General features: G+C 41.4%; 1 protein-coding gene and 1 non-coding gene across 3 annotated transcripts in view; both read right to left on the reverse strand.

The window, feature by feature from the left end:
* Positions 1–533: 533 nt before the first annotated feature.
* Positions 534–25,672, reverse strand: part of EP300 (E1A binding protein p300) — a 72,362-nt gene continuing 47,223 nt past the window's right edge. The window contains exons 14-31 of one of the 2 annotated variants that reach the window (XM_036931520.2): positions 25,066–25,503; positions 23,621–23,800; positions 23,255–23,399; positions 21,037–21,155; positions 19,645–19,884; positions 18,759–18,847; positions 16,770–16,850; positions 14,971–15,027; positions 14,286–14,363; positions 12,648–12,715; positions 11,320–11,470; positions 11,058–11,204; positions 10,343–10,456; positions 9,353–9,518; positions 8,096–8,260; positions 7,030–7,191; positions 4,097–4,378; positions 534–3,833 (exon numbers count right to left, since the gene is read on the reverse strand). In XM_036931520.2, the coding sequence (XP_036787415.1) occupies positions 1,656–3,833; positions 4,097–4,378; positions 7,030–7,191; positions 8,096–8,260; positions 9,353–9,518; positions 10,343–10,456; positions 11,058–11,204; positions 11,320–11,470; positions 12,648–12,715; positions 14,286–14,363; positions 14,971–15,027; positions 16,770–16,850; positions 18,759–18,847; positions 19,645–19,884; positions 21,037–21,155; positions 23,255–23,399; positions 23,621–23,800; positions 25,066–25,503 (4,860 nt within the window). In that variant the 3' untranslated portion in view covers positions 534–1,655. The remainder of the gene's footprint in view (positions 3,834–4,096; positions 4,379–7,029; positions 7,192–8,095; positions 8,261–9,352; positions 9,519–10,342; positions 10,457–11,057; positions 11,205–11,319; positions 11,471–12,647; positions 12,716–14,285; positions 14,364–14,970; positions 15,028–16,769; positions 16,851–18,758; positions 18,848–19,644; positions 19,885–21,036; positions 21,156–23,254; positions 23,400–23,620; positions 23,801–25,065; positions 25,504–25,672) is intronic. The other variant, XM_036931521.2, reaches the window with a different exon arrangement.
* On the reverse strand, positions 11,872–11,977 carry LOC118935329 (U6 spliceosomal RNA). Its single transcript, XR_005033778.2, has one exon. It is a non-coding gene; the product is annotated as a U6 spliceosomal RNA (small nuclear RNA).

Raw genomic sequence — 25,672 nt, forward strand, 5'->3', positions numbered from 1 at the left:
TTAGCCCTTAATGAACTATTAAATATAAAGCTTTATGACAAAAAAGAGTATTCTTATTATTCACAGTTGTTCAAAGCCAAGGTAATGTAATATTCAGTTGGGGGCACCAGTGGCCTCTCCATTCCTTTAACACTTAGCACAGTACTGGACCTACTGTGGTTCTCTCTCAGCCTTCCTGGTTTTATTTCCACATGCTTCCCCCCTCCCCCAACTTCATGGCTGGCAGGTGGCAAAAACAAGTGTGTTTACCAGAGGATAGTGATGACTGCTTCTCTGGCTTCAGTGCGGTTTCCAGGAGATACTTGCGATTTAGGGGCTCATTCTCATCCCTTTAAGATGAGGGTGATGGGAAGACCACGAGGCCAATCCAGAGGGGACCATGGGAGGTCCTGTACCAAGCTGTTAAGGGTGGATTGGTATTTATTCAAATAGACAAAATTCACTTAGCCAGTACTTACAGCGGTGAATCCTCTGCTTCAGGCATTTAAACCAACGCAAGGATGTGGCGGCAAGAAGTAAAACAAAGTCAGGTGTCTGTCTCACACAGTTTATTTAACAATAGGTAATAAGAAATCAAATTTAACAGTCTATACAGTGATCCAAAGTTCATATTTATAAGTAATCAACTTTAATTGCATGATTTACAACAGTTGAGGGTTTCTGCTTTCTATTTTCAAGTTTTACAGAAAGTGTGTGTGTGTGTGTGTGTGTGTGTGTGTGTGTGTGTGTGTGTGGGTGGGTGGGTGGGTGGGGGCGGGATAGGGAGGAAGAAAGCAAGCAAAGAAGAAACCCCAGGGACATTCTCATGTTAAAATCATCCCACTGGAATCGTTTCTTACCCTTTTTAATTTTTTCCTTTGTTAGATGTAAAAATAACGAAAAAAATTCTTTCAAGAAACAGAACCACAATATATAATACATCAATTTGGCAGCTGCCCCTGTTTATTATGAAAAAGTCATTTTTCTCTCTACATGTACAAATTATTTTAATACTTGAAGTTTTTACGCTCAAACTTACGGAATAGAAAATTTTCTGGAGCACAAAAGTTGACTTGAGGGTGGGGAAGTTTTTTTATTTTTAAACATTTTTAAAAGAATGAACATCTTTGCACCCAGAGAAAAAAAATTGGTATTTTAATATATATTTATATTTATATATATATATAGAATGTAATTTTAAAGTAACATTAACCCCTTTTGTCCTCTGGTTTTAGAAATGTTCTTAACTCTTCCATAAAGTGAGGAAAATAGGGAAAAATGTCAACCATCTGCACCAGTAAATAATAACTATTAATATTACATATTTTCATTAATTTAAAAAAAATAATAAAACCTATTGGAGGTGCAAGGCATGAGCATGTGGTTGGCTTCACAGACCTCAGCCACCTCCCAGTGCACACTTGAACCACACACACAAGGGAAAAAAAGACTGGTGGTAACCAGCCATTAACAAAAATATATTCTTTGTATTCTGTCATCCCTCAGGTTCATCTTGCATGTTTGCTTTAAACCACAAACAGCTACTGCACAGTTCGTATGTGTTCCAAGGAAAATTGTCTTTTAGGCTAAGAAAGATTCAAAAAAATTGTTTTCAGTACAAAAAGTCTTGTTAAGAGAAAATAATTTTTTTGCTCCCAAAATACTACAAGGTGTCCCTAGTGTATGTCTAGTGTACTCTGTGAGAGGTTTGGATTCAAGTCTGAGTTATCGGTGCTGAGTCCCAGGTCCGTGGCGCTTGCACCATGGAGGTTTGCCATGCCTGGATTGCTAGCGAGCTGAGAAAGCATTGAATTCTGGTCCGGGCTGGCAAAATGCCCTTGTTCCATGGGGTTGGCCTGGGCAGCTACCAGTCCAGGGTGTGGAGAACTGGTCTGTGGGGAAACGTGGTGTGGAGAAGGCTGAGGCTGCATCCTTGGGGAAGGGCTGGAGTGGGGGGGCTGGGACTGCGGCCGCGGTGAAGGGACAGGCTGGGGAGAACGCACTTGATTGGAGAGAGAAGAAGGGATCTGCTGGCCTTGCAGGTGCGGGGACTGAGCCTGGTTTGGGAGCATATGCTGCTGGGGACTCATGGGGTTGGGCTGAGCAGGGGACCCCATCTGCTGCTGGAGGAGTCGCTGCTGATAGGCTTGCAGACTGGCTCCGGCCTCTGCTCCCAGGGCCGGGGGAAGCTGGCCCATCTGTCCTAGGCTCCCTTGCTGCATTTGCTGCATGTGATGCTGCATCCGCGGCTGCTGTGGTGGCGGTGCGTAGCCAACTCCCTGGGGCTGTGGGAACTGGCTATGGTTGGTCATCCCAGGGCCCAAGCCTGGCCCTGCTCCCTGCTGCTGCATCATTTGCTGTCGTCTCAAGATGTCCCGGAACTGCGAAGGCATGGTGTTGTGATTGACGTTCACCTGCTGAGCCTGGGGGCTCATCCCTCCCAGGGGCGGCTGGAGCGGCTGCTGCGGCTGCTGCGGGGGCAGGCCGGCCCTCTGCACGCCCGCCTGCATGGGGCTCACATTCTGCATGGCAGGACTGGAGTGCACCCCCTGCTGACCTGGCACGGCAGGCGGCTGGAGCCCTGGCTGGCCCTGCGGCATGGCCGGCTGCCCAGGGAGGGACTGCGGGTTAGAGCTGGCATACTTGGCAGCCCGCTGCTTGATGAACGCAGCCAACAGCTGGGGGTTGGCGTGAAGGATACTAAGCACCTGTTGCTGCTGTAGAGGAGAGCTGGGAGACCTGAGAGTCCGCAAAAGGTTTTGTAAGGCTTGTTGAGACACAGTGCCTGGTTTGAGAGGGCTCACACCTACCTGGCCCAATCCTGGCTGGGGAGCCATGTTCAAGGGCTGACCGTGCTGGGCCACTGACATCATGGCTGGCCTCGGCATCCCGGACTGCAGCTGCTGGGGCTGAGGCCCTCCTCCCTGGGCCCACGGTGGCTGCTGCTGCATCCCTGTGGGCCCCATCCCTGGCTCCAAATGTCCGCCGGGACCTCTGGCCATGGGGGGTGGGTTCATACCCATGGGGGCCATGGGAGTCATCTGGGGCATCTGGTGCTGGATCGGCCTCTGGAAAATCTGCACGTGGGCCATCTGGCGCTGCGTTTCTGCAGCCCTCTGAATTTGCATTGCCATCTCCACTGCTGCAGGCGGGGGCCCCGGAAGGGGTGGCTGAGCAGTCTGGGGGGGCGTTGGGGGGGTCACCGGGCCGGCAGCCTTCCCCTGGGACACAGGGCCAGCCGCTGGTGTCCTGGGCAGGTAGGGGGGCAGGGAGCCAGGAGGCGTGGGCTGGGGTGGGGCAGGCGCGGGGGGCTGGGGTGTCTGCGGCGTGGCTGGTTGGCCAGTGGGTGTGGTAGGCGTGGCAGGCGTGGGGGACGGCAGGCCCTGTGGCCCGGTGGCCCCGCCCCGCTGCATGCTGGCCATCCTCCTGCGCAGCATCTGCGCCTGTTGCAGCCGGTGCTGCAGCTGCTGCTGGCGGAGCTTCTGCTTGATGTTGAGGCAAAAGGGCACCGGGCACTTGTTCTCCTGGCAGTGCTTGGCATGGTAGCAGCAGAGGGCGATGAGCTGCTTGCAGATGGGGCAGCCCCCGTTGGTTTTCCGCTTGCAGCCCTTGGTGTGCTGCACAACCCGCTTCATCTTCTGGCAGGAGGGCAGCGAGCAGTTGGCGTTGCGGCACTGGCAGGCGTGCACCAGGGACTGGATGCAGCGCTGGATGCTCAGGCGGCGGGAGTCTCCTGGGCTCTGCGTGGCCGCGGCCTGCTGGCTGTTGCTCTCGTCATCTAGGCCGAGACCTAGCTTCTCCATCTTATGGTCGTGGTTTTTAGTGTTATAACAGGTGATACACAAATCATAATCCTGGGGAAAAACCACAGGCACAAGTCAGCTCTCCAAGATATAAGTCCTTCAAAAGCACATTACATGTTCTGCTTGGACTAAAAAGCCCCTCTTCAGAGAAAGCCTCTTCAGCTCTGCCACTCAAGCATGAGGCCAGGCTCCTCCCCCACAGTGCTCAGCACTGGCGTAAGGCAGGCACCCCCGCCTGGGTACCATCCATGGGTACTGCCTCTCAGGCGCCGAGCCCCCAGTGCCCTCTCCTCCTCCCCTGGCCGGGGGCCTACCTCGCACACGGTGCAGTGCCAGCGGGTCTCCACGTGGTGCTTGCACTCATTGCAGGTGTAGACAAAGCGGTCCTGGCTCTGAGTGTGCAGCTCCACCAGCATGCACATGGTGGACCACTGGGCTCTTCGGAGTGAAGAGAACTCCAGGTGCTTATCCCTTGCAAGGGTGAGAAAGGCATCCCGCCCATCCATCAGATCACAGGGGATAAGGGGGTCAGGATCAACAATGGGAGGCAGGGAGTTGGCAGCAGGGCCGGCAATGAGACGGATCACAAAGAAGACCTGCAAAACAAACCATCCTATTCTGACTCTAGAACTGGAGTAGCGCATGGCATGGGATCAAGCACAGCAGATGGGGGAGACAGGCCGGGCACTGTGAGGCTGGGTCATTTTACAACCACACCACAAGGTTCAACAACACACCCTCTTTCTCCTATTCCACAAACGTCACGGCTCTTCTCTGAGACTGACTACAGTGGGCCTAAAATCTACATCTTGTTACCTTTTCCACCTCATTCAATAATGTCTTCAAAATCAAAATGGTCTTGGTCAGGCACAGCACATGTACAGTGGACATTTTGCCTCAAAATGGCCTACTTTAAGATGTAATTCATGGTTTAACCTGAATCTAGTCACAAGGAAACACAAACCAAACAAGTCCAAATTGAGGGATATTCTCCAAAACAACTGGCCTAGACTCTTCAACAAAATGCCCATGTTATGGGAGAAAATAAGGCCAGGCACTGAGACCTGACAATGACACAGAAGCCCAGACTGGAGTCTAAGACCAGACATCAGATGGTGGTGCCGGGGTAAGTTTCCCACGTGGAAAACCAGTGTGGCTGTGCAGAGGATGTCTTCTTTTTTAAAGGGTACTTGCTGAAGTAGAGAAAGAAATAAAGGCAAAACGTTAGCAGTTGGTGAATCTAAGTGAAGGTGTGGGAGGGGGACTCTATGCAACTTTCCTCTAAGTTTGAAATAAAAAAAAGTGGGGGCAGGAAAGATAAAAATCGAACTTCAGTCCTTGCTACTACTGGAAATAGCAAAATTTTTCTTCAGTAACACTGAAGAACACATGACAACCATTAATGTAAAGGCTGTAATATCAAGTTACTATATATATATATCTTTGAAATGAATTAGTATATAACTATAAACTATTAAACTAATAAAATGTAAAACAGTACCTTAAAGAGATCAGGAATTTGTAAGCAACTGCTGTATTGCCCACTACATTCTACCAGTTTTCCAGAGACTGAAAATCTGTGCAAACTGGCAGTAACACTTGCAATATACTTGAGCAGGCGTATTTGCATAAAACAAGTCTTTTAAGTAAGACACATTTATAATCAAAGCACACAGGACAAGACAGCACACACCCACCAAGCTGAGATACATATCAAACAGGTGCTAAAAGTTAAAAGCGTCAAGGGAGTACTTTATGCTTGACCTCTGTGGCCCCAGGAGAGCACTCACAACGCAAGGAAGAGCATCTTGAAAAGGTGACACACAGGGAAGCGCTGCATCTAACAGGTGGGAAATTCGGTAACAACCCAGCCAAAATAAGAGGCAAAGAAAACCACCCAGGGACTCCCCAGGAAATCTTGAGTATGGTTCAGCCTCCAATAACCACCATCATGATGGATTCCACCTTAACTAAGACAATACTTGAATTTAACCTCAATCAACAATCTTAGATTCTGATTCCTAACAGGTGACTATTATATACATCTTCTTCAGATTAAACAAAATCATAGGCTATATCTACAATTTAAGTCAAACCTACTATACTTCTAGGGCCTTTCCCAATTTTTATGCTAGAATTTTCTAACACTAAATGTCACTTAAGTAGCTAATAATAACGGTAACAAAATTGTTACTGACTGTTGATACTATCTATGTGAGGCCCCCACTAGAACTTAGGAATCCTTTCATTTCACTAGTGTGGCTGAGGTAAAGTAATTAAGCCTCTCTCATATTAAGCTATCCTGTTGACCTTAGTTCTTTAGGCTTAAAATAGGAGTAGGGGAGAGAAGCGGAGTAGCGGTGTGGGAGAGGATGTTCCGAGCAGCTTTACATAGTCAAGCACCATCATAAGCACCTCCCTAAAGAAGGGTTCTGCCTTTTCTCAGAGACTGCTTCATCAATGAAGTTGTAATTCTGTCCTTAAAATCAAGCCTTTAGTTCCCCCTCTCAGTATGACAAAACCTTCCTGTAAGAATTTGATTACGATACCTGAACAGAGTCAAACTGAGATACTAAAAAAAAACTGACATGAAGTGTAAATAAATAAATCTCATCTTACCAGTGATGCTACGTAAGGGGAAAGAAACCCCAACACACCCAATTACCTTTCCATATTGCTGACAATAACAAATAAGCAAATTAATCAAGTTTTAACTTCTCTGAGAAGAGATTACAGTGTAAATATAAAGGTCTAGCTTTCCCTTGATTCTCTTCACTTCCCAGTTCACTTGTAGGAAGTCAGACAGCTGACATTTTTATTCGTATGTTTTGCCGAAGTTCCATTACAGACAAACTGGAATGGCCAATGGAGTGCTAAAGAGCTTGGGTTAAAACCAGAATAGCCAATGAGCCAACATCCTGAACAACGGACAGAGATACAGACCTAGCAGGATTACAAACAACAGGGTTAGACAAGCTATGCTTATGCTTTTCAATTTAAAAAAGACACAATCCAACACACCATCTTAATTTGTAACAGTTGCAAGTCAAAGAAACTCTGTTATTTCCAGATTTTACCACCCATTCTAGCCACCCTCTCTTCTTTCTTCTTACCCATTAAATGATTTGTCTTTGTTCTGAATTTCAGATGGTCTGATGCTCATGTCATAAATGCCAATCACAGTGGGCAGGTTTTTAGGAAACCCTGCTCTGGTTTTCCATTCCTGGCGGAATGGTTTCTGTCTTACCTCTTTATGCTTCTCCATGGTGGCGTACAGCTTCTGCGAGAGGTCATTGGACACACTGGGCATGCCTGGCTTCTTCTTGTTGCCCCTACTCAGGCTGCTCTTGTTTTTGCTGGTTTTCTTGTTGTTTTTCTTTTTAGCATTTTTGCTGTCTCCCTTAGTTACCTGTAGGTTAGCACAAAGTTTTTAAGAAGTGATTTGAATAATACTAATGGTATAAAGACTGCTTTCCTTTCTTTGAAAGTAGAGGTCATACTCTTATGTCTTCCACCAGCTGCTCTCTTTAGGGTAATTAATATTTACTAATGTTTTTGCATGTATTTTCTCCCAGTGAAGAATTCCTGCACTATGACCCTTCATTAAGGCAATGCCGCCTTAGCTTTTTGATCAGAACAGACCAAGGATCCAAGACTTTGGCTTCGTTTCCTTCCACTCACGTTCTAGAATTTTATGGTCTATAACAGGCTACTATTACAAAACAAACAAACAAAAAAAACCCTTGAAAAACACTCAACCAATGAATTTAAACTATAAAGATTCTTTATCAGACTAAGGGTGACTTAGTTGGCCACATTCAGTGAGGGCAGTTCTAGACACACTGTGGGGAGGTAACTGTCTAGAAGCAGCTCCTCAGGCCATCTTTCCTACAAAGCCAGGTTCTGATTTATAACAGGTTCTAACTAGTAACAATTTTTGTATGGCTAAGAATGCTTCCACATTTATCAAGTGTTTAAAAAGAGAAGATACTGGCCTGCCCAACATACTCATAATCTGGACCTTTATAGTAAGTAACATCCGGCCCCCCTACTCTAGATGGGTAATTTTCTACTTTTCCGGGTTTCCTTCCTCCTGTTTCCATTAATAGAAATGCAAGATTCCATTTAAAAAGGGAGTCTGATATGAAAAAGGTTCAAAAATAGAACCTTAGCTAAGCCAATTATTTCTTGACCAATTTAAAGAGCTCTTTCCCACCTGAAAGCTTTAAGAACAAGTTAAAAATTTAAGCTCATTTTTGGATTATACATGGGCATGAAAACAGAAGCTGGGAAGGAAAATGCAAAGCCCTTACATCTGTGCTCTCATTGCTGGTGTTTTCCTCCCGCTTTCTCTCTTCCTCCTCCTGCTCCAGCTCCTTGATGCTCTCCTCCAGAACATTGGGCCAGAAGTCACCCTCAAAGTAAGGCAGTTCCTTTGCACTTGTTAACCGATCTTCAGTAGCTTGTTTAAAAATATCCTGTGGAGAACCCGAGAATGGACTAACAGTTACCAAGGGGAATGGGACTGGGGAGAGTGGGTGGGGAGGGAGGGATAAGGGGGAAACCGGGGCATTACGATTAGCAGACATAATGGGGGGGAGGGGACACAGGAAAGGCAGTATAACACAGAGAAGACAAGCAGTGACTCTATAGCATCTTACTACACTGATGGACAGTGACTGTAATGGGGTATGTAGGGGGGACCTGATAATGGGGGAGTCTAGTAAGCATAATGTTTTTCAAGTAATTGTACATTAATGATATTAAAAAATAGTAATTAAGAAAAACACATTTATTATATAGAAACAGTAACAAGTAACAGATATAAGAAACATGAAGGATTAAGACATCTCCTGAAAGGTGGCAGAGATTTGATACCTAAGGCCCATGCTCACTTAGTATCACCAAGAGTGAAAAGGCCCGGTCTGAAGTCTGTATTTCTGGTTTTCTCTTTCCTGTACCCACAAGAATAGGGAGATTACCTGTCTTCATATAACCAAGTGGTAAATTTTCTGCTAGGACCAATGGCAGAGGCATCATCATTTCACAGTGGCCGTTATCACTTTTGAGGACAGGAAGTTCATGCTGTGAGGCACACCTGCCTCGTACCCATACTTGGAATTTCAGCAACTTCCACTAAGACACAGGTTCAAAACACCCCAAACTACAAATACTGGCAAACTGCATGGCTACAGCGTGACCTGCTGTGCTGCCTGGGAAAACACCCAGTTCATGTTTTCTTCCTCATGAGTAAAACTAGTTAAGAAATTTAGTAGTCAAGTTATCATAAAATACCCTATACTCATGAATGGTTAAGAATACATTTGTAATGTCATGCCTTAATTTGTTGACCTAAAACTCTTTGAAAGCTTTCTTTTCCTTAGTTTGAAAAAGTTTGTACAGAAAAGTTAAGAGATACATTGACATACTCAACTGACTAGATTTAGCAATTTCTAAACAGCCTAATTTTAGCGATGGAAGAGGAAGAATGAAGAGGATTTTTGTTAAGACAAAGGGCAGAACACAGAGCAGCAAACGTTCGGTTCTGTCTTGCCCCCTCTGCTCCTGACCTTGTAGTCATGGACGATGCGCTCAGACACAGCCTTGTCAAGCATCTTCTTATACCACTCCTGCAGGCGCTTGGGCTTGGGAATCTTCTGGTCAGGAGGATGGCAGTGGAAGATGTAGTCGTCTCCTTCACTTGGGGGACATGCCCAAATATGCCCTGTTGTGTATCTAACAACACAAAGAGAGAACATTCAAGAGAAAAGATCATCCGTTCTAGAGAGAATGCCACACCGTAAGACAAGGTGGAGTCAGTACAGAAACAGTGGTTTTGCCCAAAATAATGCAAAGTGTACAATCCAGCATTAGATCAAAATCCTAAGGTCAGAACCAGGAATAACACTGGTCAGAACCAACACTAACAACAGGTACCTACATCGCCTAGTTTTCCCTACATCTCCATGGATCCCCAAATCCCATACCTGTATTTAAACACAAACTGAAAGCTACAATGTAAAGGGAAAATGGATCCATTCCAACAAGAGAGCTAAATGAAATGCATATTGTTAAGAGAAATTGCAATTTGAGGTGGTGAATATTCTCAAGCATTTACCTACCCTCAGGTAAGGAACCAATCTAACAAATTTTTCTATCTCCAGAACTTTATTTTTTTGGTTTTGATACCCAGGTGTAAAAGGATCAAATGTGGTTTGAGGCTCTGGTCCTCAACAAGTAACAACCAACCTTCAAGTCAAGTCAAACTATACCTAATAGCTTAACTGAACGAAATAAAACTTATCTGGAGTGGGTACAACTAGGGTCAAAAAGCCCATTTCTTTCCCAGCAGCAAAAGGATTAGCATCAAAGGATCTCCGACAGTTGAGATTATAGTTCTACTAGATGAAAACCAAAGTTGAAAAAAAAGGCAGTAAATCATATACGTGTATGTTTTAACCTATATCTCATCACATTACCATAGCATTAATTAGTTTAAAACCTAATTTATTTAGGCTATTTTTTTTTTAAAGAACAGCATTTGTTATCAACATGCTTACCCTAATTTCTTGACGTATTCTAAATATCCAATTAGAATTTCATGATAGACCGCAGTCCTCAAGCATTTGGGACGGAAGAAATGAACACTATCAAGGTATGATATGTATACTCTCCTGTAGCAAACGGGGAGAAAGAAACCAAGTCAAGTCCCATGCTAAGTCCTTAGTGATGTGGCTAAAAACATTTTCTCTCCTGTGCTTTGCTCACCCTGTCACTGCACAGCACTCTGTTAGTACATGACTAGACTGGGACCCTTTATGAGAGCTTGGTAAGCCTGCGGCTCTATTACTGTCTCAGCACCCAGTAGTGCCTGAAACATAGGATAGCAGGCCGATGCTTAGGGATCCAGATGTATTCAGGCAGCACCTTATTCTGGCCTTTATATTTATACTATTTTAGAAACAAGAAATCTGAAACCTAATCCTATACCCCATTTGTATGACATTCTTTCACATGCCTCTCTCTCAGCAAGGTACTAAGACAATCTAGATGTAAGCTCATTTTCTGAGAACCCCATTTTCAAATTCAGGCTGCTATTCATATCCATTTTCCCTATTACTATGACAGAAGGGTGGTATTATTTTTATTCCGGTTTCACTTCATTACTACACTTGAGATCAAGCACATCGAATAGTTTCTTGCCCACTATGCTTTTTCACCTATTAAACTTCAAACTCCCACACCAATTAGAAGCCGGCCATGGTGAAGTCCTACCTCTGGTTGGGTGGAGGGCAGTCAGAGCCGTACTCTTGGACATGCATGCCAAAGAAGCACAAGTCGACACCATCGATCTCTTCAAAGGCAAAGAGGGCTTTGGTTCGATACGGAAAGGATTCTGCCATCTCTCCACTGTCTACAAACCTACACAATTCAGATCGAAGGGAAAAAAACCACATTTTGCTCAGATTAGAATCATCAACAGTAACCATGTCTGAGCAACTGTGGATCCACAATAAAAGGGAAAAGTACTCGATACCTTGCTTTCATGCCTGGCTTAACTTCCACAGTTTTGTCAGAAGCATGAACTACTCGAACAGTGACCTCTCCTGATTCAGGGTGATTTTGTCGCCTTAGAAAGTCATTCACACGATTCTCCAAAAAGGTGCCAAGCCTGGTAGATGGCAACCCTACGAATGTAGATATTAGAAGTTAAGCAGTAACCAAGGTGCAAATTAATTACTGTCAGTTTTAAGGTTCAGTGTCAAATCTCATTTCTGCTTTTTGTGTCCTCCCACTTCATGAGAAGTTTAATTGAACTGAGTAATATCCAGAAACGCTAGTTAAGAGAGAGGGTACAAATTACCAGTATCAGGCATAAAAAAGACGCTAGAGATCTTAAGATATTTTGTACCACCCCATGGTGGGGAATGTGTGTGAGGAGCCACTGGAAGCATCACGCTGATGCTCTGATTACTGCTACTGCCGTCAGTAATAAAGTAATTTGTTCCTGATCATTTCTGCTTTTTTAATACAAACAGGGTAACTTGCTGGATTTTGTTAAAAGTTAGCAATATTTAAAAATTATTTTTAAAGTATGGAGCACTTCCACGTATTTGTGGATCATCCTTGCTCAGGGGCCATGCTAATCTCTGTATCATTTCAATTTTTGTGTATGTGCAGTTAAAAGCAAGCACAGTAGTCATTACTTTTTAAATGTTATTTTCCTATTTTTATTTTGAAAATTTTCCAATTTCAGAAGTTAAAAAAACAGAACAAACGCCCATAAGCCTTTTATCTTGACTGCAAAATTTAAAATAACAATGGTTGAGTATTATGAGAAACCTTATGGGAATAAAAGCAACCTCTAGGTCAGAAAAAACTGCAAAAGCACCTCCCAAACTAACACTGTAGTAAGATAAATTTATATCAAATTTATGATAAAAATTTTAACTGTCGCTCCTTCCCTCTCACTTGACATAGGTCTAAATGCAGCTCTCTTAAGTAATGGTATGGACAACAGCTGAGGGATTCACTTATGAGATGGCTATTCTGGACAAATATTTCCACATGTGGCCTCTATTAGGACATGCCTCAAATATAGAGAAATGTAGGAACAAAAAAACCACATATCCTGTATTTTATTAAGTCGTGACCCTTTACATTCATTTTTTTCTTAGGTCTCATGAATTTCACACCAAAAAGTACATTACAGTTTAACCTTAAATAGGTTATAGAAAAATTATTTGATTTTTACTTGGGTAAGTATTTTACTTAAGGTTGAAATATAGTAATTCACTTTGAACAGTTCATTAACTATGCGTTAGTGAAGTTTTGCCAAGATTTACCTGTAAGTACAAAACTTACTTTTAGCAGAAAACTTATTTTCTTTCCTAGTTCGTGCAGTTTTCTTTAAACAGCCATCACAGACAAATCTAAATTGTAAACCAAGACTGATTATATAACTCACAGAAACATTTAAAGAAACATACACTACCAAACCTTACATATGTACAAAGTTAAAATCAAAAGACAAAACCTGGAGAAATATTTCTAAATATTTAACCAAGAGTTAATAATAGAATGAATATGCAAAGAAAGAGCTTTTAGATATCATTATGAAAAAGAGGATTAAAAGCCTAATTGAGAAAGAGGCAAAAGATATGAAGAAATGTGAAGGGCATATAAATTGGTTTACATGTGAAAAGATGAAGTATTACAGATTAAAACAGGAATTTTGTGTTTTTTTTTTTTTTTGGTCAATTACATTGGCGAAAGTCTACATGCTACACTGGTGGGAATGTAAGTAACTTTGAAAGCACTACTTTGAAAGCAGTGCCAATAATAGAGTTAAAATGGAAATTTGTTGCTCCTGCAACTACATCAGGATGTGTGCGTAAGTAGTTTCTTAGAAAAATGTGAGATCACCCAAGTGCTCATCAACCAGCTGACTGATGTTAAACTGTAAGAATCAAGGCAAGTCTCTTAATCACTCCCGCCCACTCTGCAACTAGGATGCGCACTAAGGAGGCTAAAGACAAGTCACTTAAACACCAACTACTCTGACTGACCTTTGCATTCTTTTCTGAAAATCTGTTAATTTGCATCCTCTTTCTTGTGACCTCCACACCAGCATCAACAATTAGTCCAAGAAAAGAACAGAGAACTGTAGAGTTCCCATCCTTGTGAGAGTCACTTGGTGCACAGATCCCCACCCACAGACCCCCTTCCCTTACAACGGAGAGATCAGCCTCCTTTCTGGGAAGTGAGAGGTGGTCCACAGCAGCAGACAGGTCAGTGCCACAATGGACCAAAATCCACACACTGCTATCAAAGTCACAGATGATGTGCAGCTTGGGTAGATATGTAGGGAATATTCAGAAACAGAGCATGGGACCCGAGAATATAACTAGTTTCCTGAAGTTTGCATCTAGTGATTTTTATGCAACTCTTTGACTTTCACTTGACTACAGCCGTCATGGCCCAAATCCCCAAAAGATGTTTAAACCAAATCCTAACCAGGGTTACCATTTAGTATACCGTTTACAGGGTGACATTTTCTGAGGTAGGAATAAGAGGAACCCCTTTGGCTCCCTCCACATCTGTATCTTCTAATTTTTCTGCTACAGTCTATGTAACATTACATTTCATTGCATCTAAAAATCTCCTTCCTAGTTTCTGGGTGTTAGAGATTTCTTGCTGTCTCTACTGACACATCTTCCAAATGTATTACTTTTGATGTGTAATGATCACCAAAGAATTTAAAAAACAAACCAGCAGAATAAAATCATTTCTGTATGGATTTAAACAATGCAAATAAGAGAATGATCTGTATTTTTTTGATTCTAGGTTATTTAATATAACTGGATTTTAACTATCTTTTCCCAATCCAAACAATGTTTAAGAGGGAGTATATATGATATAATCAACCACTGAAAAGAAGACAAAAATTCCCTAAAATTATCATGATGAAGAAAAAGGCTAGAAAAAGTACTGGTGTCTCACCCCGATGGCCAGATGATTTCATGATGAAGGACACAGATCTGATGCATCTTTCTTCCACACTCTGTACATTCAACAAACCTGGAGATGAAAAGCCAAAATTTTCAAGATTAAATCCAAAACTTTAAACCACATCAAAACTTCTGATATTTCCCTATTTCTGACAATTCAAAGAAGTTTCTGGTTTTAAAAAGCTTGTTAAGTGTTATAGGTAGAGCAAATTTCAAAAGCAATTAATATTAGTCATTAAATGTGACAATTTTAAATGTTGACTGTGGAAAGACAGTGGCTTAATTTCCACTGCTACTTAAACTTCCAAGTTGAGTCTGACACCATCCTACCCATACTAAGAAGCCTAGCATCCCAGTCCATTTCAGTGCTCTGAAAGGCCTCACTACAAAGTAGCAGAACATGAACCTGTTTGAAAATGCAGAGGTTAACAGGGATGGAATACATGACACTAAGCAGAGGTAGCTTGGTGCTTCATTTGAGCCAAAACACTAATATCAGGTTGATTTAGTGAAATGTTAATGAATACTAACTATAATGTAGACTCGTACATTTCTACCATCTATGTAGATGTATGTTCCACGGATTCAGCTTAAAGACACAGAGTTCATCTCACTGTTCATGCAGACCAAAGAATGAAAGGAAAGTGTGCTGACTACTCAGGGGGTACACTACTTACAGTTCAGGATCCAGTGTGTCATTTTTTCTCTTGGAAAATTGTTCTTTATTTATTGTACTAAGGAGAGAAGAGGGACACAATAAGAAAAAGCAAATAAGAAAGAAGAGCTACCTGAGTACTGTTCTAACAAAAGAATAAATCTCATCCTGTAAATGGATTATTTAAATGGAAGACTATACTGAAGATTCATCAAACAGGTACATTCTTGGTTCCCACAAAACGATGTTTACATAAAGGAATGCCTTTTTTCCCTGGAAAGGACTCTATAATACTCATTTTTTCAGGATGTTCTAGTCACACTTTTTATAGTAATAGAAAATTTCAATATTAAGAATACATACTTCAGGTTTAGAGTTACCCCAAAAAGAGTAATTTTAAAGGGTAAAAATTATTTATAGTATTCATCTTAAAATGTTCCCACAGCCTCCCATCCCAAAATCTAGCATACCACACTATTTATAACCTCACAAACACAGATGCTAACAAATCTTATCATTCTCTACCTAGAATAAATAAATTTTATGGGGCCCAAATTTGACTCCTGTGATTTCTCCTTACAAAAATGAGGGCATTTCTACATTTAAACTGTTTTCTTATATTTATACCCTAGAGATTCATCTCTAAATGGCCCACAGTCTTGCTACTCAAAGTATTATGCTCTGAATGCTAGCAGCACAGAAGGAACAGGGATCTTGTTAATTAATGATGCAGATTCTTAGGCCCACTACAGACCTGTACAGTTGCAAGGGGTTTCTACATTCTTTTAAAAGTAGAGATGTACTGTCCTAAGATCTGGAACATGTAGTAACCCCACCAAACAGTACTAACGGGAAGGTTGCCTTCCTTTCCTAAATCATGGAAACCTGGCTAGAGGCAACTTCCCTGGTTTAGTCAAGGGTCAGAAGACTCCTTCAGGAGACCCACCACCTACTTTCCAGACCACCAGCAGACCCCACTATATTGTATTTAAATTATAATTGAAGGAAAAGTACAAATTCAAAATCAAATTTGGAAAATTTAACTAGTGTTTTTATCAGAAGCCCTGTTTTTACTAGTAATGTAGCAATTCCATACTTTACATTCTGAACTGTTTCTGTTTAGTATAGGTTTAAAACAGAAAGAAAAAGCTGAAGACTATTAAAGCACACCAAACAGTTCTTTCTTCCTAAAACAGTAGAAATTTGAAATACAGTGTGTCTAACTAAATCTTTGAGATTAAAAGTACTCTTAGACAATTGAGGCTAAGTTTGAAAATTTTTCTTGGCATTTACCAAACAATAAGCGCTTGTGCCACACTCCAACAAACCACTAAGCCTCTAAGATTGTCACAAATGATATTCACAATTATAGTGATTTTGGTACTGCTAACCTACCTGAGGTTGTAAGGTGGTTACTTGTTCAATTCCCCTCGTACCCAAAACAGTTAATGAAATTTCTTTGCATGACAGCCTTTCAATTTTTAGGAGAAAAGGTGACTGCTTCCTTATAGAAATGTACCTAAAATGACTACTCAGTTCCGATGCAGTACCTAGATCAACACTGACAGAAGTTTCTATGATGGAAATGCTCTCTGTCTACCCTGACCAATACAGTAGCCACTAGCCACAGATGTCTGCTATGCACTTCGAACGTGGAATGTTAAACTTTATTTACTTTAACTTGTTTAAATAGCCACTTGTGGCTAATGGCTACCATACTGGGCAGTGTAACTAACCCAAGACCACTTAGAAGCCTGACAATTAGTCATCTGACAATAAACAGAAGACAGCACTTTCCAAAATAATATAGTTACTACTTACGTTTGAGGTTGGGAAGGATCATCCCCCAAAGAAACGCTCTCCCCTTGGATTTCATTGAAACACTTCTCACAGAAATGATACCTGTCGGCAAGAAGGCCATACTGGGGTGAACTGTTCCGTTCACACAACACAGCCCAAGCCAAGCAACGAAGCCACCAATCACAGCAGGCCAAGGAGGGGGACGGGAGCAGACAGCAGGTCATCAACGGCGACAAGGACATTCAATGATGCATATTTATGGGCCCCACAGTTTGGGTTTTGTTTTTTTTATTTTTTGTTTTTTGGTTTTTTTTTTTGCAATCAAAGCCAAGCGCAGACAACGACAAGCATGAGGGAGAAAAAAAAAACACAAAACAAACGAAGAAATGAGGGATTGCAGGACAACGAAAAACATAAAAGCAAGACAAAACAACACAAAGCAGAAAGCCAAGGCAAAGCACAGATTAGCGTTATATATCTCAAATGGGGTCACAAGCAGCAAATGATTACAGCAAATAAAATAAAAAAGGCTTCACTTACACAGACCATACCCTGTCATTATAGTACTTATATGCTACTCAATGCAAATAATCAAAATGAGGAAGAAGGAAAAATATACTGGGGAGAGAGAAGAGAACTGCAACTCTATTACTTCAAGAGCAATCACACTTCTCCCCACTTCCAAAAAAACAAAACAAAACCACAACTGTGGATATAGTGCCAGGAAATAATCACCTAAAAGAACTGTTTTTGAAAAAAAATTTTTGGAAAAAAAACAAAAAAAAATACAATTGGTTTCAACCAATAAATCCACATAAATTAAAAAAAAAAAAACGTTTTTCAATAAGAACTCTGCATAAGTAGTTAAATACTCATTGCTGCCATCAACTGACTTAATTTAAAAGGCAAAAGAAAGTGATGTACAGGGACATGATTATTGTTCCTTGGTACAAAATTAAAAACCCTGTAGATTGGTGTTAAAAATCCAAAAACAGTATACATGTTAAGACTATAGCAGAAGAAAAACTTCATGCCAGCTGTTACTTGCTTTTTTGAATACAAGATGCTTTTAGCAACCTGAAACCCACTTTTCTTAGATTTTAATGAGTAAAAACCTGGATTCTAATGACTACAAAATATTAGCAGCATGCACCTTTTTGTAAATGAAACAAAAAATTTAAGTGACTTTTTCAAAGCTAGAAATCCATCTGTAGTACACAAGTTCAGCAAAAACTACCACCACGGGTTTGCTTATTAAAGGAGCAAAGGGTGCTAACTGCCCAGACTTGCTATTTCTGTTTCTGAGCCCTAAGTAAGCACACCATGCAAGCTATACTGTTAAACAGGAGAAAAACCATAGTTAAAGTAGATTAATGAATGTAATTTGTGGAACTATAGCCACTGGGTAGAAGAAAATAAGCCTATTTATTAGAACCCTACCAACTATTGCCTTATCATTGTAAGTAATTTGAAGCTTCTTTTTATTTGCTTTAATATAGGCAAAGCAAACACTCTGGAATCCTGTTTTCACATCCTCCAAGAACTGCACACAAAAAGATATAGCTGGCTAACAAACTTGTGGTTCAAAGTTCTCTGGGTAGTTTTTGGAAACAACCACAGCCAGCAGCAATTTCATGGACAAACAGAAAGACTAATTGGTTTGCAAATTTTCTCAGTTTTGTCTGAGGCTGTGGTAAACTATCAAAGGACAGTAGGAAAGAGAAGAGGGGCTTGAGTTGTAATCCCATCTATGCCTACAACTCACAAAATTGTTTAACTTCCCAAGGCCTTGGGTTCTTGCCTTATAAAAATTAAGGGCCCAGACTACTGACTCTAGGCTACTTTCTGCTAAAAAATTATGTAATTCTGCAAACAGAGGCAAATGCAAAGCCCAGAACTTGTGCTGTACAGTTGTTTTCAAGCAAGTTACAGATGAACCATGACTGTATGTGTGCTGGTCCAGCTGCATGCACTCCCTGGACACACAGACCATGGTTCAGTCAAGCTTACCTGTTCTGGTAACTGTAGTAAGTGGCATCCCGGGGGATTGTGCATAACTGTTTGCCATAGCAACAGAGTGTCTGTGGGGAAAACTCCAACTGCAAAAGAAACCAGTCATTCAATAGAACACAAGCCTGAGGGACAAGCTAGGATTTTTATACTGGCCAATCAGAAACAAAGTCAGTGAAGTCTTAGCTCTCATTTATGTTAATCATAATGGGCTACTGTAGTTTTCAAGACAGTTCACAGAACTACATGCATTCTAGTTTACTCAGTAGTCCTCACCATATCTATGAGGAATATATTGAGACCCCTAGTGTGTGCTTAAAACCATGGATAGTATCAAACCCTATAAAATGTTTTATTTCCTACAGGTACATACCTATGATAAAGTTTATACTTAAAAATAGGCACAGTAAGAGTAATAAAAGTTATACGAATGTGTTGTCTCTCAAAATATCTTGTACTGTACTTAGCCTTCTTGTGATGATGTGAGATGATACAACACCTTTGTGATGAGATGAAGGTGAATGATGCAGGCATTGTGACCAAGTGTTAGGCAACTAGGGACCTTCTGACCATCCATCAGGAGGAGGATCATCTGCTTCTGGACTTTGGGTGACAGAAACCACAGATGAGAGACTACTGGACTATACCATCTCATCACTCTGAGGTAGGCTTAGCAATCATATCCTTCCACTACTTACCGAAGAATAGGACCAGGGCAGCTCTACGTGAAATGGCATGCACAGGAAAACCAGGACATTACAGGCACTGTGCACCCACAGGTGAATATGATCAAGTCCCCACTCCAGATGAGTTCACAATCTGATGATTCAGGATGCTAAATGGTCAAGTTTTCAATATAATTCTTATCTCTGCAAAAATTTCTTACCTTTCTGCCACAACAATATCCAAGGCTTTGCATGACTGGATCAATTTCTTGTTCAAAGACCTCAGACAACTTTGAGCAGTATTTGTACACCCGTGATGTTTTCCGATTATATAACCAGGCATTGTTGAACATAAGCCAGATGTCATCCACATACTGCCAGGGTTCCTGATACTGTCCAGTGTCTAACTTCCTCTTGATGGTAGAAAGATCCATGGGGCTTTTCACAATATCAAAGTAATCCTAGAAGGACAAGCAATACCAAGCAACATTACTCAAGTATCAGTATATTTAACATAAATGGCATGTCTTCCTATTATCATCATCACTGATTTTCCAGATACTGTTGAGTCTTTTGCCTGCCCATATTTCCAGAGAGCTGACTGATGCCCATTGCTTCTTTAAATCATTAGTCTACAGAGATTATGAAGCAGCTCAGAGGGCAGAGAGAATAAAGTAACTACTACTTTCTTTCCAGACAGCAGGCTAATGGTCTGCTGAGGCAACTCTAGGGACTTTACCACAGTATATGTGTGATGGTAATGAAGACCAGCTCAGAGATTTAGAAGTCAAAGATCAAGGGGCTTACAGATGAGGAAACTAAGACCACAGAACATCAGTGATCCATTAAAGGTCACGAAAAAACAGTACTAATGGATTTTTGCCCTTCAAAACACTCCATTCCTGATACTACTTTAAAATCCTCAAAAGAAAATTGCAAGTAGCCTGGCGTGTTAAGACAGCTTTAAAAGCAGACAAAACTACTCTGGGTCCATCTTTTCTATCACAAACTACTGCTACTCAAGTGATAAAAATAAACAAACCATATGACCCAGCAATCCCACTTCTAGATATATACCCAACATATACCCACACAAACTTCGTCTGCAAACATTCCCAGCAGTGCATTCCTCAGCAGCCAAAAAGTGTAAACGACCCAGATGTCTATCAAACTAATGAAGGGGTAAAGGAAGTGTGGTATATCTGCACAATGGAGTATTGCTGGGCCATTAAAAAGGAATGAGGTACTGATTCATGCGTCAATGTGGGTTAACCTTGGAAACATTAACGCTCAGTGAAAGAAGCCAGTCACAAAGAACCCCAGATTGTATGATTCCGTTTAAGAAAAAGTTCAGAATCGACAAATCTGTAAAGACAGAAAGCAGACTAGTGGTTGGCTGGGTGGGGGTGGGAGCTTTGGGAGGAAATGGAGAGTATGGATAATGGGGTGATGAAACTGATCCAAAACTGACTGCAGTGATATTGCACAATTCTCTGAATATTCAAAAACCTCTGAATTGTATACCTTAAAGGAGTGACTTGTACAATATCCAAATTATATACAAATAAAGCTGTTAACAGCAAGAGAAATCAGAAGCACCATCAAAGACTTACTGGGATTCCTAGAAGCTGAGGGTCCACAGGCTGCCGAAAGGGAAGGGATTCTGGATCCTGTCGGTAAAGTGCCTCCAACGTTGGCATCAGTGCCTGTCGTAACTCTTCTGGTTTGAAAACTTCAGAAGAGTACGTGTGAAATTAGTTACAGTTAAGCAAAAGAAGAAAAAAAACATTCAAGTCAAAGCTACAAAAATATCTAAAAAAAAAATCACAAAACACAAAATGGCCTACTCTGTCCCTCTGGAAATATCACTATGGGCATATTTCCAGTTTCTAATTCCTGGTCTGCTTTGGGCAGCACCTTCAAACACCATATGTAGTCACCTTTAGACACCCTTCATGGCTCAGCTTATTTTTCAGTGAGAATTTCAGTTAAGATACTCCTGACCAACTAGAAACAGAACCACACACAGCCTTTCAAAAACTTAAGAAGAAACTCATCAAAATGACACTCCAGAAGATAGTGGTGTAAGAAGAGGGATGATATCAAGCAAGATTAGAAAGAAGTCCTCATTAGTGATATCGGTATCGACCATATAGACCTGGTATTGTCCTATCACTAAAGGAATAGAACCACTGAAGGCAAGAATCCCTCATTAAAATGCTTGACGTCTTACAGCTTAGGAGGTAGACATGTATACTATTTTAATGGCAAATGTTAGGTTTAAGTGTCAGGAAAGACAGAACTAAATTGTTATTGCCAGACCATGGAGTTAGTTTATCAAATTACATTCAATTTGTTCTCAGTATGATGTTTCCCAAAAGTCAGGAAAGATTTGCTAGTGTGTCCTAAATGGAATCACTTTGAGCTATCATTCAAGAAGCTAGTCATTAAGGGTTCAGTTTTGAGCTTTAAAACACACCGAATAGAGGCCTATTTCTTCTGCTTACAAATTAATTTAATATTCAGGAGGGTGTATTTGTTAGTACTTTGGATATTTTTCACCTCATGGAGGGGTCTGTCATATAAAAAAAAAATCAAGACAGACCTTTAGTCTGTCATTCTTGGTTATACTAAAAAAGTAATAGAATTTGGGCAAACTTGTGAGATGAGCTGTTTTGAATAGATTCCTAACAGTAAAGCAGGGTTTGCTCTAGCCTACATTAAAATCACACTTTAGTATAAACAAACCTTATTTTAAATAAAAGCTTTTTTTTAGCCCCTCTGTATTAGTGGAACACTTTTATACACATCATTTACAGGAGCCAGCAGACTCCCTGTTAAGTCCTACCTGTGCCACTAAAGGGGTCGCTAGAGCCACCAGTTCTAGTCCTAGTTAGCACATCTCTCGTTTCCACGTGAACTGTCTAACACTCTGCTAAGTGGCGCTGCTCGCTCAGTCTGATCCACTCGCATTCAGCAGACTGGTCTAGAGCAGACACTTAATCAGCCTGCCTGGTTCACTTACCAGCTGAGTAAGCTGGGGCAGGTTACTTATCTTTGCTGACTCTCAGTTTTCCCACATATAAAAGTGATCAATAACCTCACAGAACTGTTGTAACATTAGTTAGTTTAACTGCTTTCACTTACTTTATTTCACCCCCTTGAACTAAATTTACTTAAGGACAGGAGACTGAGGACTTGCAAACATTGGATAGCTGGTTGTACATAAAAAAAGCCAGCATCTATTTCTTCAGTGATTATCTTTCTGCGGCAGTGTGTGAGGGGTAGGGGTTTCACAGATGAGAAGCTCTAATTTATAGAGAAGTGGAAAAATAAAATAAGGGTGACTGGCTCTTTTGTTTTTAACTTCTCATTAGGAAAAGTATCAAATGTACAGAAGAGCTGAGAGAATATGAACTCCCTATATGTTAACACGTAACTCGCATATATAGGTGAGACAGATGTGTGGCATAGTGCACAGCAGATTAACAAATGCCACCATTATTATTGCTATTATTTCTGGTATTTTAGTCAACGATGTATTTAGTAACTTCTTTCCTCTAAAAATGGTAACTTTGAGAGGCTGCACCCCACAATCCTGAAGAAATGATGGATATGTCTGACCCAGTAACTACAGAAAGCAAATACACCTAAATGAAAGAAAATTTCTTTTCCAACATTAGTAATAATGAAGAGACCAGGCCAAGGGCTGCAAGCTTAATGAAATTACGTTAAAGTCAATTTCCGAGGCCCAAGAAGCTTGATTCCATTCTACTGTATGTCTTTTATTTATTCCTGGAGGCAGGAAAAGACAGAGCTTAAGCAACTTACTCTTCTTCTTTGACTGTCCCGGGGCTGGAGATGATTGGGTAGTGGAAGTACTTGGCTGGTCTTCCTCCTCTTTTGGTTCAATTTTTAGTTCAGGGCCTCTTTCTTCTGTTTCTGTAGGTTCCACCTTACAGTCTTCTGCTTTAGTCTAAAAGGCAAGGTAAGATTTTTAGTTTTCCGAAGACACGCAACTGGAAAGCAGTGAGACTGTTATCTTATTTATTCTCCCCTGTGGATGTATCTCAAGACCCTCTCTCACATGGAAATCAATGAAATGAGACCTAAGTATCAGAGCTTCCCTGTCGTATTATCTGGGCTCCTAGACTGAGGTCCTAGCCAACAATCATCAGTTAACTGCCCTACTCTCACCTCTGGAATATCCTCTGGCTGAGTATCTGCTGGCTCTGGTTGATCCACTTCCATTTTAGCCTCCATTTTCACTTCCTGTGAAGGCTGCTTCTCAGGAATGATCTGAGAATTCACTTCTGTGCTACTAGTAGATGGAGGGTCTGATACCTGCCCTTCAATGCTTACAGCTGGCTGGGAAAGCTGGGCAGAAAGAGGGGAAAAACAAACAAAGTTTGCCAAATACACAACCAGAATTTAAGCTATACAACAGGATGGCATGATCAACCCCCTACTTCTAGGCTTGTATCATGATACCCATTTATAGTGCTTTCACTTACTCTATTTCACCCCCTTGGACTAAATTTGCTTAAGGATGGGAGACTGAGGACTTGCAAACACTGGTTGGCTGGTTGTACATAAAAAAGGCCAGCAGCCATTTATTCACTGATTATCATTCTGTGGCAGTGTGTGAGGGGTAGGGGTTTCAGAGAAGAGAAGCTCTAATTTATAAGAAATGGAAAAATAAAATAAGAATGACTGGCTCTTTTGTTTTTAACTTCTCATTAGGAAAAGTATCAAATGTACAGAAGAGTTGACAGAATATAATGAACTACCCTGAATGGCTGTTTAGAATCTCACATTCTAGTGGGATAACTAGCAATTTCTACCTATTTTCTTAAGTCTTCCAACAGAGGAACTTCACAATGAGACATTCATATTTTCACAAATTACCCTACACAGAATAAAATCAAGTTTCCTTTCTGAGCTCTGCCCTTCTTTGCCTATTAGAGGGCAGGATGAACCAGTCATCAATAAACTGTTTTATGAAGAAGTTGTGACTCATGGGACTTCTCAGTTCACCAACATGACAGAGAACTAAAATATTAGCCATCAGGGATCAAGTAGAAAGCTCTAAGCCTTGACATAACAGTTTTTTAGTGAGGATGCAACTATTAGATGTGAATTTGATTTCTACTACATACATAATGAGTCTCTCAAAAGGAAGCTTCAAGTTGTTTCAGGCCCATACTCTTCTCATCTTAGCTCATGATTTCTTAACCTTAGGTAGGACCACACAGACACTAAATCCATTATTTTGTTTATTTTTTCTTAAATACTTTCAGTTAAATACTTTCTAAAATATTTTCAGTTAAGATTCATGTGCTGCACTGAATGTGCTAGACTCTCGCCCCTTGTCGTTCTCTCTCACGCCTTCAAGTCTCAGAATGCAGCACAAAACAGCACGGTCAACGTCAGAACTAAACAAAACCTTTGAATTCCTTCTATGCTAGCTACTACAACAGGAAGAAAAAACAGAAAGGAAGGCAAGTCCCTAACTACAAAGAGATTCTAGTCTAACTGGGGAGACAACAGTAAGAGACAAAGTAAAGAACAGGTACAGCACGTAACTAGTGCAACACTACACAACAACTGAAAACATTCTGCCTAAACCCCGTTTTGCTTACTGGAGTCACAGGCTGTGGAGGCAGCAATGGTGCCGTTGGGGTGGGAACGGAGGCTGCTGTACTCTGCTGTGAAAGAGGCTGCTGCGGGGGCGGGTCAGCTACAGGAGCAGCCGGAAGTGAAGGCTGCCCTTGGGGAGGAGGTTGCGTTGGTGGTGGTGTAGGTGTCTGCCTTGGAGGTGGATGCAGTGCCTGTGACTGGGGCCCAGTCGTCATCGCTGGAGGTGTAGGAACAGGAGCTGGAATTGCTGGTGCTGGCGGCTGCTGAGCCCCTATGCTTGGGGGCGTATGGTGAGGCGTGGGGGTACGACTAGGTACAGGAGAAGGTGAGTTCTGATGCAGAGCTGACTGAGGGAGAGGGGGACAGTGAATGTGGCCGCCTTGAGAGCCTGGAGGCATAATAGGAGAGTTCACAGGGCAGGAAGAACTGGACATTTGTGCCTGTTAAATGAAAAACATAACAAAATTCAGAACAGAATCAAAGAAATATTTAATAGGCAGGCTACATACATTTGAAGACACAAACTGATTAAATAGCAACGAATGTCTCCTTTTCAAACTGTCAAAAATAGTCTTGGTGGGGGGGCTTACCTTTGGATTATCCAACCCA

The sequence above is a fragment of the Manis pentadactyla genome, chromosome 10 (genome assembly GCF_030020395.1).
Source record: "Manis pentadactyla isolate mManPen7 chromosome 10, mManPen7.hap1, whole genome shotgun sequence".
In the NCBI taxonomy this organism is placed as follows: Eukaryota; Metazoa; Chordata; class Mammalia; order Pholidota; family Manidae; genus Manis; species Manis pentadactyla.